Source organism: Chelonoidis abingdonii, chromosome 4 (assembly GCF_003597395.2).
Source record: "Chelonoidis abingdonii isolate Lonesome George chromosome 4, CheloAbing_2.0, whole genome shotgun sequence".
Classification (NCBI taxonomy): Eukaryota; Metazoa; Chordata; order Testudines; family Testudinidae; genus Chelonoidis; species Chelonoidis abingdonii.
Window position 1 is genome coordinate 94,317,583 of NC_133772.1, and position 14,729 is coordinate 94,332,311.

A 14,729-nucleotide genomic window follows, 5' to 3' on the forward strand; every position below is an offset into this window, starting at 1 on the left:
CCAATCGTTTCACCCCTCCAGAGACTGTCATCCGCCACGTGACTCGCAGGCTGGCTTCGTTCTCAACGGCAATCCTCTGGCGCATGCGCCGTAAGTTTCAGTCGCCGGCAGCCGGTTAATCGGCTGCCCTTTTGTCTGCGCATGCTCTGCGCGGCCGCCCTCTTCCCCCTCGGCACTCTTTTGCGCATGCGCTGACGTCCATCGCCCTGTTTGGTGCATGCGCTAAGGGAAGCGGCCGCTGCGCTCCCGGTTGCTCTAGCTCCGCCCTCGTTACTACCGGGAGCTGCGGCTGTGATGGCGGCCGGGCCAAGCCAGCTCCATTCGGTGTTGCTATTGCTGGTGGCGTCGGTGCTGCCTGGCGGCTCGTGGGGCTCAGAGGCGGGGGAGTCTCCTGGCGGGCAGGGCCCCGGGGAGCGGTTTAAAATCGAGGGCCGGGCGGTGGTGCCCGGGGTGAAGCCGCAGGACTGGATCGCGGCGGCCCGGGTGCTGGTGGACGGGGAGGAGCACGTCGGCTTCCTCAAGTGAGCGGGGGAGGGGCGCAGGGAGCGGCCAGGGCGGGGTCAGCAGGGCAGTTAGTACCCGCCGGGCGGATCGCCCTTCCCGCCGTCTCTGCTGCCCTCTCCCTGGGCTGGCAGGGGGTGACTGATGGGAGCCCCCCGCACACAGCGGCGTCGCAGCCCTTCGTAGGGCGGGAGCGATCTGGGGAACCGGGCTGGGCTGACGCTTGCCTGGCTCCTGCCGCAAACACCCCTCCCAGTCACGGGTCGCTTTACACCTCCGCACGCCCTACACTTGGCAGGCTGAGCGCGCCTTGCCGGGCCGCCCTCCCGTCACTCCCGGCTGGTCCTGTTGATGCTTTGGCGGGCCTGGCCCGTGGTTGCGCCCCTCACTCAAGTCATACTTCCCTCCCCACACACCTTCCGCCGGTTGATGGTGTAGAGTTCGTCATGAGCGTTGGCTGGCTGGTATTAATCCTTCCTCCTCTTTCCGGGGCAGGAAAAACACACAGAATTATGGGCAGAACCAGACCACATTTCTCGCTTGCCCAGCCTTCCTAGTGCCCCACGAGGTCAGATAGGCGGTGCAGGCAAGGGACAAAGGGAGCTGCCTTCTCTTGTTCCACAGATGTTGTGATGTAGCTGTCAAAAACAGTAGTACAAGTAGTCGGTCACAGTTCCAAAGCTTCCACCAATTTATTTCTGGCAACCTAATTGTGATGTCATCAGTGATTCCGTCATTACTTTTTTTTTTGTAAACTCTTATAGTATCTATTGAAATTTATAGTCTGCTCCTTAATGGCCCTGAATGACAATGATCAGGTGACATTACTTTTTAAAAAACATTCAGTTGTAATACTCTCTTGTATATTGAAACATGATGAATATTTTCTTTCCTCAGGACAGATGGAAGTTTTGTGGTTCATGATGTACCTTCTGGATCTTATGTAGTGGAAGTTATATCTCCAGCTTATAGGTTTGAACCGGTTCGAGTGGACATAACTTCAAAAGGCAAAATGAGGTGAGCCCTTCAGATTATTTCTGCATCGATCCATTTAAACAAATTTAATCTGACTGATCATGCATTATTAGTGTTGCATGAACTCACTGTAGTTGGGACACGGTTGGTACTTCCATTTTAGATCTTAAGTTTCAATTGTTTATATCTTTTTTTCAAAAGTTATTTATAGATGGAAATTTAGCTTCAAAGGCTTAGCTTTATTTTGTTTTTGTTTTTTTCTCCCTATTCTCACAACTTTAACATGAGTGACCAGAAAAGATTTGGAAGAGTTTTATTTCCTTTCACCACTTCAATAATAGCAGGAAACGTGAAATAAAATCTACTCCTAAAACCCCTACGTCCTTTCTTTCTTGAGAGGCTTCCAGAGGTCTTCTGAGATTCTTTTCTTTCCATTTTTAGTCTGTATCCCCTTTCTGTCTTGCTTGGTTATTTTCTGTCTGAGTCAGGAAGGTGGTCTCCCTCTCTCTGTCCCTGGAATGTCTCTGTGCTGTTTTGTTCATTCTCCTCCAGTAAGCCTAAAGTAGTTATTTAAGAATGCACATCCTTACTCCTGGAGTGGAGCAGGTTGCCGTGTCAGTATGGAGAATGAAGGGCCACACTTGTTCCTAAATTCTGAAGTGCTCTTACTAGACCATGGCACAGATCGCTGTACTGTTTGTCTATGCTTGCTGTGGATGAGGCAACTTTAGCTGTGTCCTTTGTTTGTGAACATTACAGAAGGGCGGGGGTGGCCAGCATGAGAAGGAGCCAGGATTTACCAGTGTACATTGCCAAAGAGCCACAGTAATATGTCAGCAGCCCCTCATCAACTTCCCCGCTCCCAGTGCCTCCCACCCACCAGCAGCCCCGCCAATCAGCCCCTGCCTTCCATACCTCCCGATCAGCTGTTTCAAGGCATGCGGGGGGGGGGGGGGGGGGGGGGGGGGGGAGAGTGAGGGCATGGCAGGCTCAGGGGATGGGGTGGGAAGGGATGAAGTGAAGGTAGGGCCCATGGCAGAACCAGGGATTGAGCAGTGAGCACCCACCAGCACATTAGAAAGTTGACGCCTGTAGCTGCAGCCCCGGAGTTGGTTCCTATACAAGAAGCCACATATTAACTTCTGAAGAGCTGCTTGTGGTTTTGGAGCCACAGGTTGGTCACCTCTGCAATAGGGCATCTTAGTACACACTGCCAAGTGAAAGACAAAACTTTGGTCATTCAAAGGTGTTGAAAAAACAACCCCCCAAAAGCAAATGTTTGGTGATGACAAGCGCTGATATGAACAGCTTGCTCCTGCTGAAAGACAGCGGCTATGCTGCGCACCTTTTAGTAGCATGGCTGTAGCATCACAGCTGTGTCGCTAAATGCTGTGTAGTGTAGACATAGCCTAATACACAGCTGTACATTATTGTAAACTATTCAGCAAGTAGTACAAAGAAATAGCTGTCCTGTCCAATAAGAGGGATTTATTTGAACTAGTAAAATGAAATAAACGTGTTTAAATTGCACTTTTTCTTTAATTTGTATGCATATGTAGCATCTTTAACTTCATGTATTAAGTGATCATACAATGGAAAACCCTGTTATAAGTGATAAGCGCAAGAGGCGGAATAAAAGTGCCTATGGGAACTGTAATGCTTATTTTCTGGTTCTGAAAGATTAACATTTCAAATTGAATATTGCATTAACTGAGTTTTTGCATTCAATTACTTATATCATAATGTTGTCTGTGTTGTTGGAATAATGCAACATAATAGTTCAAGATTTTGTTACCAAACTTTGAAAACTTAAACCTACAGTCTCATTAGATGTCTCATCCTGTTAACAACCGTGACATATTTTACTTCTAAAAATTTAAAGTATTTTTAAAAAGGAATCCTGAGTTGAGGTGGGGCTGTTTGTTAGAAGTAATTCGAATCTGTGGTACTCAGACAGAGGCTCGGGTGCAAGTGGCTCTTTTAATGCGTCTCCTGTAGCTCTTTGTATTACATAATATTAAAACACTGGGTGATTTAATTATTAACCAATCAGGATGCTTTTATTATGTTGTTAATCAATTGTAGTTGGTAAAATAATACTTGGTCAATCATTTTGCTGTGAGAATAAAATACATGTGATATAAATATTTCCACTGTCATACTGTTTCATTTTCTATAGTACTATACATTTATATTTAAACAATGAATTCACGCTACTGTGACTCTTTTGGGTAATGTTGATTGCTAATTTGTCTCCTGAACCGCTGAGGTCTGAGTATCACTGAATTAGATTTTTCCAATATTTGTTCCTGTCGAATGCCAGACTTGAAAATGAGCTTTGGTGAATGTAATGTACTTGTTTCCTGGCATGGGGGGTTAAGCAAACACTTCAGAAACTGTTAACATTGTAATCCATATTTGATCTGATTATGATAATGAGTACCCAGAAGAATGTGTTCTTCCAGTTATACTTACCAAGCCAAGTTTACCAGTTAGCTGGTTAGTGAGATCTCATAACTGTATTGAAGAAGACCTTGGAGTCACAGCTGATTTTTTTTTTTCTGAAGCGTTAATCAAATTGTTTCATGGTAAAGTTAGCTGACTAATCTTTTCTGACCAGCACTAATAAGTTAACACAAATAGTTCTTCATCGACCACTTCCCAACAAATGGTTCTACTGTTTCTGATCTTTTTTTTTCTTTCACTTCCTTCCTCTTACCTGTCCACTTTAAATTTTACATTCTACCATAATTGATTAGAAGGGATATTATTAGTCGATGGGATGATGAGTATTGCTCAGAGAGTAACATCTGGACAAATGTCTTCTATGGTTCACACTTTCATGTAGCAGTTTAAGTTTGTAGTCTTGTTACAAACTTTGACTAGAGGGAATATTAAATAAGGATTTGTGAAGTTAAAGGGGAGGGTTTTAAAAATGCTTTAAAAATACTTATTTTTTCACTAGAGCAAGATATGTGAATTACATCAAAACATCAGAAGTAGTCAGGCTGCCATACCCACTTCAGATGAAATCTTCTGGACCCCCTTCTTACTTCATAAAGAGAGAGTCTTGGGGATGGACAGACTTTCTAATGAACCCTATGGTATGTATAAATGCAGCACACAAATCTATTTGCTGCTGATTTTACCTTAAAGCTTTTTAAGAGTGGATTTAGGGTAGCATCCATCCATGGCAGTTGGAACGCCAAGCAAAGAAAAAAATTGTGGAAATAGAGAAAGTACATAATCAGTTTGCAAATCTCAGTAAAACAATCTTGGTTTTTAGATATATTGTCAGTAGGAAAAGAGGCATCTCTAGAGATGAATGGTTACACCAGCCAAACAGCAATTGCAGGCTTATGGTTGTTGAAAAATGCTTATTACTGATAACTGGATGAAGCCAGTGGGGTGGTGATGCAACATTGACTTCAAATGTCACCACCTCAGCCAGCAGCAAGATTCTTTTGCTGCTTTTTTCATTAATAAGAGCAGGTATTGCAGCATTAAGCATAACTGTAATTGCAAATAACCAATATAGATGATGAATTTTCACGGTAAAATATTAACCTCCTGTTGGATCAAGCAGTCTGCTGTTTTCCCAGTTCAAATCATTAAAGCATTATTTCTTTTCTCTACACTTTTTAAATTAGAATATAAGAGAACATATTAAAATCTAACATGCAGGGAACAAAATCACAATCTAGGGGGAGATTATAGACAAATATATGAAAATATGATGCATCCTAAACACTGAAGCATTCATTTTTGTATTAAAATAGGTTAAAGGAATGCTATGGCTCTCTGGGTACTAATATTTTCTTGTCTTGGACAATGTTATAGTTGTAAATGTGATTATTTTAATTTGATAGCCTTGTTTTTTAAAGAGTCTTCAAATCAGAAGAACCAAAATGCACACTATTCCTCTTAATGTCAGTCCCAAATATAAACAAAGCTGTGTATGTGCACTATCAGAGGGGTAGCCATGTTAATCTGGATCTGTAAAAGCAGCAAAGAGTTCTGTGGCACCTTATAGACTATCAGACGTATTGGAGCATGAGCTTTCGTGGGTGAATACCCATTTCGTCGGATTTCTATATGCACTATGCTCAGGATGCTTAAGTTCTACGTTAATAGAGTTTTAAAAGAATAAAGACTTGGAACAGTCTAAGATGGGAAAACCTATAGCTTAAGTATCTGCATCCATTGCAAAGCACGTATAACTGCAATTTTACCTTTTGTACAACTAATTTGGTGACTAAATAGTGTCTTCAAGTTTCAAAACACACATACTATACATATATAGTGTCTTATGTATAGATAGATAAATCTTTAGGGTATTGTTATTTCCTGGGTTAATCATTATTAGTCTAGCAGGAAAAAGGATAAATTCCAACCAAAATCCTTTAGCTATTTTTAATATCCCAGAGAGTTTCCATGCTTCAGTAGAATAGGAGGGTACTAAGGGAAATAAAAGACACGCCCACCATCACACACACGTTGCTGTTTTTGCTCCTCAAAGGATGTTGACTGTAGATTTAAATTTAAGCTAATTAGTACTGTCTGGATTACTTTTAGGCCTGCAGATCTTTTCATAGGCAAAGTTCTTTCTGAATTATAATAAACAGAACTGGGCAAAAGATGTGCTTCCAGTGTTTCAGGAGTCCACTTCTATTTTAAATTCAGTCTCTAAAGAATCTGAGACTCAGCCACTTCGATATACTTGGCATGCACTCTAACCTTGCTTTCTAAAGTTTATTTAAATTCTTTGCAGTCCTGCTGAAAATCCTTAATTATGTACCTCCCTAGTGACCTATAATGTGGCAGTGTACATATCAGTACATCCGATTCTGTGACTATCTTAAAACACTGAAATAACTTTTCAGGAAAATGAAGTCTTTTATTTGCTATAGAACTGCTGATGGGAATGAGCTGTGATTACCTGAAACTCCATTTTGTTGGGTTTCTCTACCATGGAACAGGTCACAGATCCTAATGACACCTTTTTTAGGAGGTGATGAGTTCTAAAAATTGGCATGTTTCTCTCTCATTTCTTTTTCTTACCTTTTTACAGTCTCGCAACTACAGTCCGTTTATTAGCCAACTTTTCACTTGTGTTAAAAACTTCACGCCAAATGTGCACACACCCCAAAAAAGGTGTAGGTAGGATCCGAGTTGACATACATCCATCTCTTGGGCTTCCTGCTTAAGTATACCTGAAAGATTAATCTGATATAGTTTTTTTTCCCAAAATTCTAATTTCATTTCAATTTTTACCTTTTCAATAAATGACAGGTTGTTTTGTAGCCTCCTTTCCCCCACACACCCATCCCTTCAGGTTTGTTTACCTGCCGCGTCCGCAGGTTCGGCCTATCGTGGCTCCCACTGGGGGTTGTGGGAAGCTGTGCAGTACAAGGAGTGGGAGTCGCGACCAGCCAAACCTGTGGACGCGGCAGATAAACCATCCCGGCCTGCCAGGGTGCTTACCTTGGTGAGCTGCATGCCAAATGTTGCCAATCCCTGGGCTATAGCCACTGGGGGGGGAGGGATAGCTCAGTGGTTTGAGCATTGGCCTGCTAAATCTAGGGTTGTGAGTTCAATCCTTCAGGGGGCCATTTGGGGAACCAGGGTAAAAATCTGTCTGGGGATTGGTCCTGCTTTGAGCAGGAGGGTGGACTAGATGACCTCTTAAGGTTCCTTCCAACCCTAACCTTCTATGATATGGAACTTCCCCATGGTCAGTTATCTTTAAAATTCATGATGTTTTTTGTTGCCCTCCACGCTCCTAGAGTGCACTGCTTTGTTGTAGCAATCAGGGTTGAAGGCTTTAACAATATTCCATTTGAAACATTCCGTTCTCTGCCAATGAATCATGAAGTCCAGAATTTAAACTGAACTCTCCTACTTGGCCCCTTATAGAACTACTAGATTACTGAGCCAAATCTTCAGTAGTTTTGGAATATGGATTTCCAACTAAGACTGAATCTTCACTCTCAGGTATTCAGTATCAGATGTCTTCCTGCTTACTGCGGTCTTTCTTAAAATATTTTGAGCAATGACTCAAACTAAGGAAATGTTCTTTGAATTTCTCACTCATTTTTAGGTTATGATGATGGTTCTTCCATTACTGATATTTGTATTGCTGCCTAAAGTTGTCAACACCAGTGATCCTGACATGAGACGGGTAAGTATGCTCAGTATGAGTAGATATCAAAAACATTAGTGGATTCCAGATTTGTAGCAAACAACGGTGATGAGATATTAAGTTACAAAGAAGAAACACAGTACAAACTGAAAGTTGCCTTATGGAGCGCACTAATAGACAGCTGTCTTCATTCAGTGAAAACTGAAGCCATGTGTACACTTACCGGAGATCAATGCAGCTGCAATGGACATTAGGAAGTTCATCTAATTTCAAGTCTAAAGGTTTCTAACCATTAGAGGAGTGAACAGCCTTCCAAGGGGAGTAGTGAGGGCAAAAGACATATCTGGCTTCCAGACTAACCTTGATAAGTTTATGGAGGGGATGGTATGATGGGATAGCCTAATTTTGGCAATTAATTGATCTTTGATTATTAGCAGGTAGATATGCCCAATGGTCTGTGATGGGATGTTAGATGGGGTGGGATCTGAGTTACTACAGAGAATTATTTCCTAAGTGCTGGCTGGTGAGTCTTGCCCAAATGATCAGGGTTTAACTGATCGCCATATTTGGGGTCAGGAAGGAATTTTCCTCCAGGGCAGACTGGCAGGAGCCCTGGAGGCTTTTTGCCTTCCTCTGCAGCGTGGGGCCTGGGTCACATGCTGGAGGCTTCTCTGCACCTTGAGGTCTTTAAACCATGATTTGAGGACTTCAGTAACTCAGACATAGGTTAGGGGCTTGTTACAGGAGTGGGTGGGTGAGGTTCTGTGGCCTGCATTTTGCAGGAGGTCAGACTAGATGATCATAATGGTCCCTTCTGACCTTAAAATCTAAGTCTATGAGGTCTAGTGAAGACCCGCAAAATCGACCACAGGGCACTCTCCAGTCGAATAAGGTAAGCTGATGGGAGAGCATTTCCCATTGATGTAGCATGGTGTAGACACTGCAGTAAGTCAACCTAAGCTACATTATTCATATAGTTGGAGTAGCGTAACGTAGGTCGACTTACCCCAGTAGTGTAGATGAAGGCTGAGTTGCAAATACCATTATTGGGTTCTAGTATCAGTTCTATAAGCCTGCACTTGGGTCAGAACATAGAGTTTAATATAATTATGTACAGTTGTGAATTGTATTATGGTCTGATATTTTCCAGATCTTCTGCAAAAAGCAATTAATGCCCCAGTCTCTCCCCACCTAGTTCTCTTGAAAATCTCCTGATTTTTACTCTTCACTGTTAGAATGAAGTATTGAAGACCCAACAGGGCTTGCTTTTGTATACTATTTATAGAATCCTGTAGGTGTGTTGTGAGGCATAAGACTTAGTGTTCTCTTACCCTCCTGTGCCACCACCAAAAATGTGTGGTTTACTGGGCTATTAACTACTCCTGATGTCACAGTGGTGTTATGGTATGGAGCCACTTAATATAGCCACTTATTTTTAAATCATCCTAATTTATTGTCCTTTTACCATGCAAAATGCCAAATAGCGGAAAGCTAGGACAAAATGGAGATTCCAGGTGTTTACTAAATCTTTTCTACTATCTAGAAATGTTCATTGTATGTCTTTGGGTGGCTGCTTCTTTTGGGATTCAGTTGGTTCCAACTCCTCTTTCTCAGAAACCACTGTCTTTAGTAGCACTTTGCAGGTGTCCAGACCTTTTTAAAGTGATACCTATTAAAAGCAAAAATCAGAAGGTGTTTAATGTCTCTGGTTTAACTTTGATAGAAGCTAAAACTTGAAAGTAGACCAACTACCTATGAAATGCCGTTGAAGTAGGTTAAATCCTAGAGGCTGTTGTAGAAAAAAACAAAAACTGTTGTTCTTTATGAAGTGCATGCACTCATCCACTGCTGTGGGCAGACAAGCTACTCTCATCTTTTAGTTTTTATTAACGTGGTAATTTGGCTTGTTAATAAAAAATTCGAAGTTGAAAGGATCTTGATTGGCATTGAGATGATCTTGGAGGAAGGGGAAAGAGTTAAAATCTAAGAGGTAGAATAAAATGAAAAATGACATTTGCCTTAGGTGGCTACGTATTAAGCCCTGCAGTGTAAACATAAAACTCGTTCACTTATGAAAAAGGAGCTTTTACTACACTCTTTGACAGCTTCTTTTGTTTTCTTTGGGTGCTACTTAATATGTAACGCTGAGGTAATAAGTTGTGCTCTTGTATAAGTATTAAAGATAGGTATAATATCAACAGGCTACTCAGCTAACTTTTGGCTAGTTCTTACTTGGAATTATAAGGCAATTCTGAAAGTTTGCACTGCCTTCCTGTCCCTCATGTTAAGGGTATAATAAAAATATAAAAAGTTATAGAACTTTGGAAAAGTAATTTAACTTTATTAATAAAATACTTAATTTCCTTTTGTAAAACAAGATAACTTGTTTCTTTCAAAATGAAAGGATAGTTATGCTAAACTATCTAAAGCTATGGTAAGCATAGATGGATGGATGTCCTCGCATTAAGATCCTTTTCTGCACATAGAAAAGGAAGACATTAAGGCAGTGGATCAGAGCTGTAAACTAGCTGTTCAGCAGTTGGTAGCTATGTAAGAAATTCTAAAAATTTCTGCGGGATGTACAGTAAATACTAGTTTTCGAAACCTTTGGGCCAAATCTGCAAAACTTAAAAATATGTAAAGTCCGGAAGAGGACATTGATCTTAAAATCTAAAGAGCTTAAATCGTAAGACGAGTCAAAATCGTATTGTGCAGAGGATCAGTGTATCTTAGCTACAGTTAGCTTTGAAAAATTGATAGTTGTTATACAATAGTATCTGCCCTGTAAGGATACTTGAGACATGGTTTCCTTGGCTATACTGAGTGCTTTTAGTTTTTTTGTTTTTTAAGTTTCTTTGTGTAGTTTGGGGTTTGGCCGTGGTTGCACAAATAAAATTATCTTTATAGTGATGCTATGCACTAGTTCTCTAGTGAGCACAACACAATCAAGGAAATTGCAAAGCTACTTGATGTGCCTGCTCAACTGATGTTACAGAAACAGCCTTAAATAGTCAATAGTTTACACTTAAATTGTCTGTCTGATTTTTGTGTGCAGGAAATGGAGCAGTCAATGAATATGCTAAATTCCAACCATGAACTGCCTGATGTCTCTGAATTCATGACAAGACTTTTCTCTTCAAAATCTTCCAGCAAGTCTGGCAGTGGGAGCAGTAAAACAGGGAAAAGTGGTGCTGGAAAAAGGAGGTAGTTGTTTCTTCCTCCTGCGCCTGAGTTTGCACAACTGTTTTTGTGTGGTGTCATCTGTATGGGTCTTGGAAGTTCAAAACACCACTACTGTAAACTTGATCCAACATGACAATTGATCTGCTACAACTGTTGTGTGTGATGTAGCTATTTAGCCTATTTAAGCTGTTTTGTACTTGGCAGTAAGCAGAGGAGGACATGGCTTCAATCTTGTATGTGTATAAGGTCACTATTGGTGATACTGAATTAACTATATTGCTCTGTAGAAAATGACATTAAAGTAATTAAATTATATGATGTGCTACGCATTAATGAATACGTTTTAATCCCTAGACAAAATCTCACTATATGTAACAACAACTTTTGGTTTCAAAGAAAGAGTTCTGTTTTTAAAAATGAGCTTAACATTTTTCTATTAAGTTCTCAAGTGCATAAAGTTTCTCCCTTTAATGAAATTGAGTCATTTGAGTTTACCGAGGAAAGAACTGGCTCTGCCAGCTAGAACTATTTGAAATGAATATACTATGTATTTTAGTGACTTTATTTTGTATGTACATTTAATAAGGTTTGTTTGAGTGGAATAGTAGTTCATGGGTTTTTCCATTTCATTTTACTTATTTAGCAGCTGCTACAAAACTTCAACACAAGAGCAGGCAAGCATCCTTTTCCAAAACTGCTCATGACCTCCATCAAGTTATTTATGGATCTCCAATAGCCATACAGTAAGAAGAATGCAGCTCAGGTCCTTCCGCTTACACTGACCACACTGAATGCCTTATCTCTGAAACTTACTTGATTCTTACCAGTTCTTACTGTATTTCCTACTAGTTTGTCTAGGAGGCAGACTTGAAGCCAAACACAGGGCAAATAATTTTACAAGTACTGTAGGTGGATTGACTCCCACTTATATCAACTTTTAAAACAGTTTATATCAAACTCCACAATAGAACATGATTGTATTACAAGGTAAATGGAATTGCATGTGGTCGTTTATTGGCAACACTCTCTTCTTCTTCATCCTGACTTGCTAAGCTATTCTAGAATCACTCATTCATTTTGTATGAATGAAATAAGAGAATCTTCTCAAGCTGCTCAGTGTTAAGCAAATTTTAAAGGTGATTTAAATTCAGATGCAGTAAACAGTTGACTATACTCCACTCTACAAACATTTTGTAGAATTAAAATTATTGGAACACCTCCTTACTTGCATTAGTGGCTTTATTTGTAAATCATTTTTAAGCTTTATAAGGAATAATTGTTTCAAGGTGAAGCAAATATTTGCAGGGACTTATGTCATGTCCCAAATATTTTAATTTAATGAAAGAGCTCAACAATTTAGCTATTCTTAAAATATCAGTTTCAGTTGCTTTTATAATTCATTTGTTTCTCATTGCCTGCTAATGCCATAAGCAGTAGGACCCATATACAATGGTTATGATTGTTTGGTATCTAAAACAGTTATTTAAAATTTGACTACTATACAACTGAAGTAAAATTAATCCTGATATTCATATCTCTTCTGAGCTTTAATCATCATTTTCCAAACTGCTGGGCCAATTCATGTTTTATAACATACTATATACCTTGACAGGTGCTTTAACGTAGCCAAACTGAGGCTTAAAGTACTATGTAACTGAAAATCACTCTTTTCAACTGTACTTGGAATAAGAGGGGTGATTAAACATTAAGTTCACTCTTTCCATCTGTCCACACATACATTAAAGTTAGATTTTAATAAACTTGAAACTTAAGCAGCTGCCAGGCAGCATAAAGCGAAAACATCAATTCTCTTATTGTGGTAGACCTTTATAGCCTAGGAAACATAAGCTAGAAACTAATAAATACTTGTTCAATCTGTATATTTTGACCTACATCAGGGATTGGCAACCTTTGGCACATGGCACATCAGGGAAGTCCGCTGGTGGGCCGGAGCAATTTGTCATCCGCAGGTTTGGCCGATCGCAGCTCCCACTGGTTGCGATTCGCTGTTCCAGGCCAATGGAGGCTGCAGGAAGTGGCAGCCAGCACATCCCTTGGCCGATGCCACTTCCACCTTCTCAGAGACAGAGGCACCCGACTCCTGTTAGTTGCACTGTTTCAGGCTCAATATAAAAATTGCCATTTGGCATGGTTTCCTCCTCCCTATAAGGGAGGGCATCTGTCCCCAGTTCTGATGGTGGTATGCAGAGCCATCTTTGGGTTGCTGCTGAGCTAGTCCCAGACACAGAAGTAGCAAATAATGCCTGGTTTTTTTTTTCCTGTCTCCAGTTGATCTGGAGATGGCATTGTTTACTGTTTACCTCATGTTTTACTTGGAGCTGGCCATAAAAGTGATCTGACAGAAGCTCATTTCATAGCCACAGAACCTCCACCAAGAATGCCTTTCTCCTGCACAGTTACTGCTAGTATATTGTGTGATCTGTAGTTATTGTCTGTTATCTGTCCAGTTTGCAGTCGTATACAAATCCTTGAATAGGCTGTGACCCTGCCATCTCAGGGACTGTTTCTTACTCCATACCCCAGAATAATAGCTGCCTTTAGTGAGGCTATTTGAACTAACAGAAAACAAGGTCACCACCTGGCAACAGCAGGACTGTTGGGGTGGAGAGTCAGTGGATATGGTACATGTTTCTACTGGAGATTATTCTGACATTCTTCAGAACAGTTCCACCATCTCATTTATGGATATTCTCAATGACCCTTTTGAAAAGTTGGATGGAAGGAGAGAAGGGAGAGCTGTTAGGGCTCATTCTTTCTACTGGACATGCATGTAAGAAACTCTGGGTATTACTGTGATGAGTGATTTAGGCACTTACAAAATAATTTTGCCAAAGATGTCACCGGTGATCTTTCTGTTATCTAGATGTGGGGGAGAAATTTTATTTTCAAAACTGAGTTTTACGTTTGTGTGTTAAACAATTTGTAATTGTCTCCTAGCTAATTTGTAAAATGTGGATGATAATGCATGCATACCTACCTCCCAAGGGTGTTCCGAAGATTAATTACTAATTTTAGTAGAGGAAGGGCAGGCTGAGATGAAGATAGCAGTGAGAAGAGGACTGATATTCAGGAGATAAGGGTTCTTGACATTGCTACAGACTTTCTGTGTCTTCGGGCCAGCCTCTTAGTATTTCTGTGTTTTCAGATCCACACCTGTAAAATATAGATATTTTTTTTCCTTATCAGAAGTATTGTGAGGATGAATTCATTAATTAATATAAAGTTCTCAACGAAAAAAATTATATAAAATCAGACATTTATATTAAACATTTATGTTGCACTTTACACATATCAAGTACTGTACAAACATTAACTAAATCAGCCCTTTACATAGTCACAGGTCGAGATTTCTAAAGCAGTCTAGCCAATTTAAACACACAGCCTCCGTTAATTGAAGGAACAAAGAGTTCTGTGGCACCTTAGTCTATAAAGTGCCACAGAACTCTCTCCGCTTTTACAGATCCAGACTAACACGGCCACCCCTCTGATATTTAACTGAAGGAAGATGCTTTGAAAATCTCAACCTCAATGGCTACTGGGCCTATGATTGCATAAGGATTACATGTAACAGACTGCTCTTAAAAGCTACAGTGAACTCAATATCCAATTATTTCATGTTGGTAGGACCTTTTAAGAAGGAAAATGGGGGTTTTCTTAAATTTGTGTAAAAATTTAATGCATAAATTGTTGCTGGAGTATGCTTAATTTAGAAGTGGTTTTCCAAGAGTAAAGAGAGAGATTAGGAAGCAGTGAATATGCAGAAGCCAAAATATGTTTTTAATAGGGCTGCCGATTAATTGTAGTTAACTCATGTGATTAAAATAAATTAATCACAATTAAAAAAATCATGATTAATCGCAGTTTTAATCACAGTTAAACAATAGAATACCAATTGAAATTTATTAAA

At 40.3% G+C, this 14,729-nt stretch overlaps 1 protein-coding gene across 1 annotated transcript; it reads left to right on the top strand.

Annotated features, from left to right (window-relative positions):
* The first annotated feature begins 211 nt into the window (after nucleotides 1-211).
* Nucleotides 212-12,333, top strand: EMC7 (ER membrane protein complex subunit 7). Its single transcript, XM_032782695.2, has 5 exons — nucleotides 212-521; nucleotides 1,399-1,518; nucleotides 4,442-4,580; nucleotides 7,577-7,657; nucleotides 10,674-12,333. Exons 1-5 carry the CDS (start codon nucleotides 295-297, stop codon nucleotides 10,824-10,826), a joined length of 720 nt encoding a protein of 239 aa, XP_032638586.1. The 5' UTR covers nucleotides 212-294; the 3' UTR covers nucleotides 10,827-12,333.
* The last annotated feature ends 2,396 nt before the right edge of the window (nucleotides 12,334-14,729 follow it).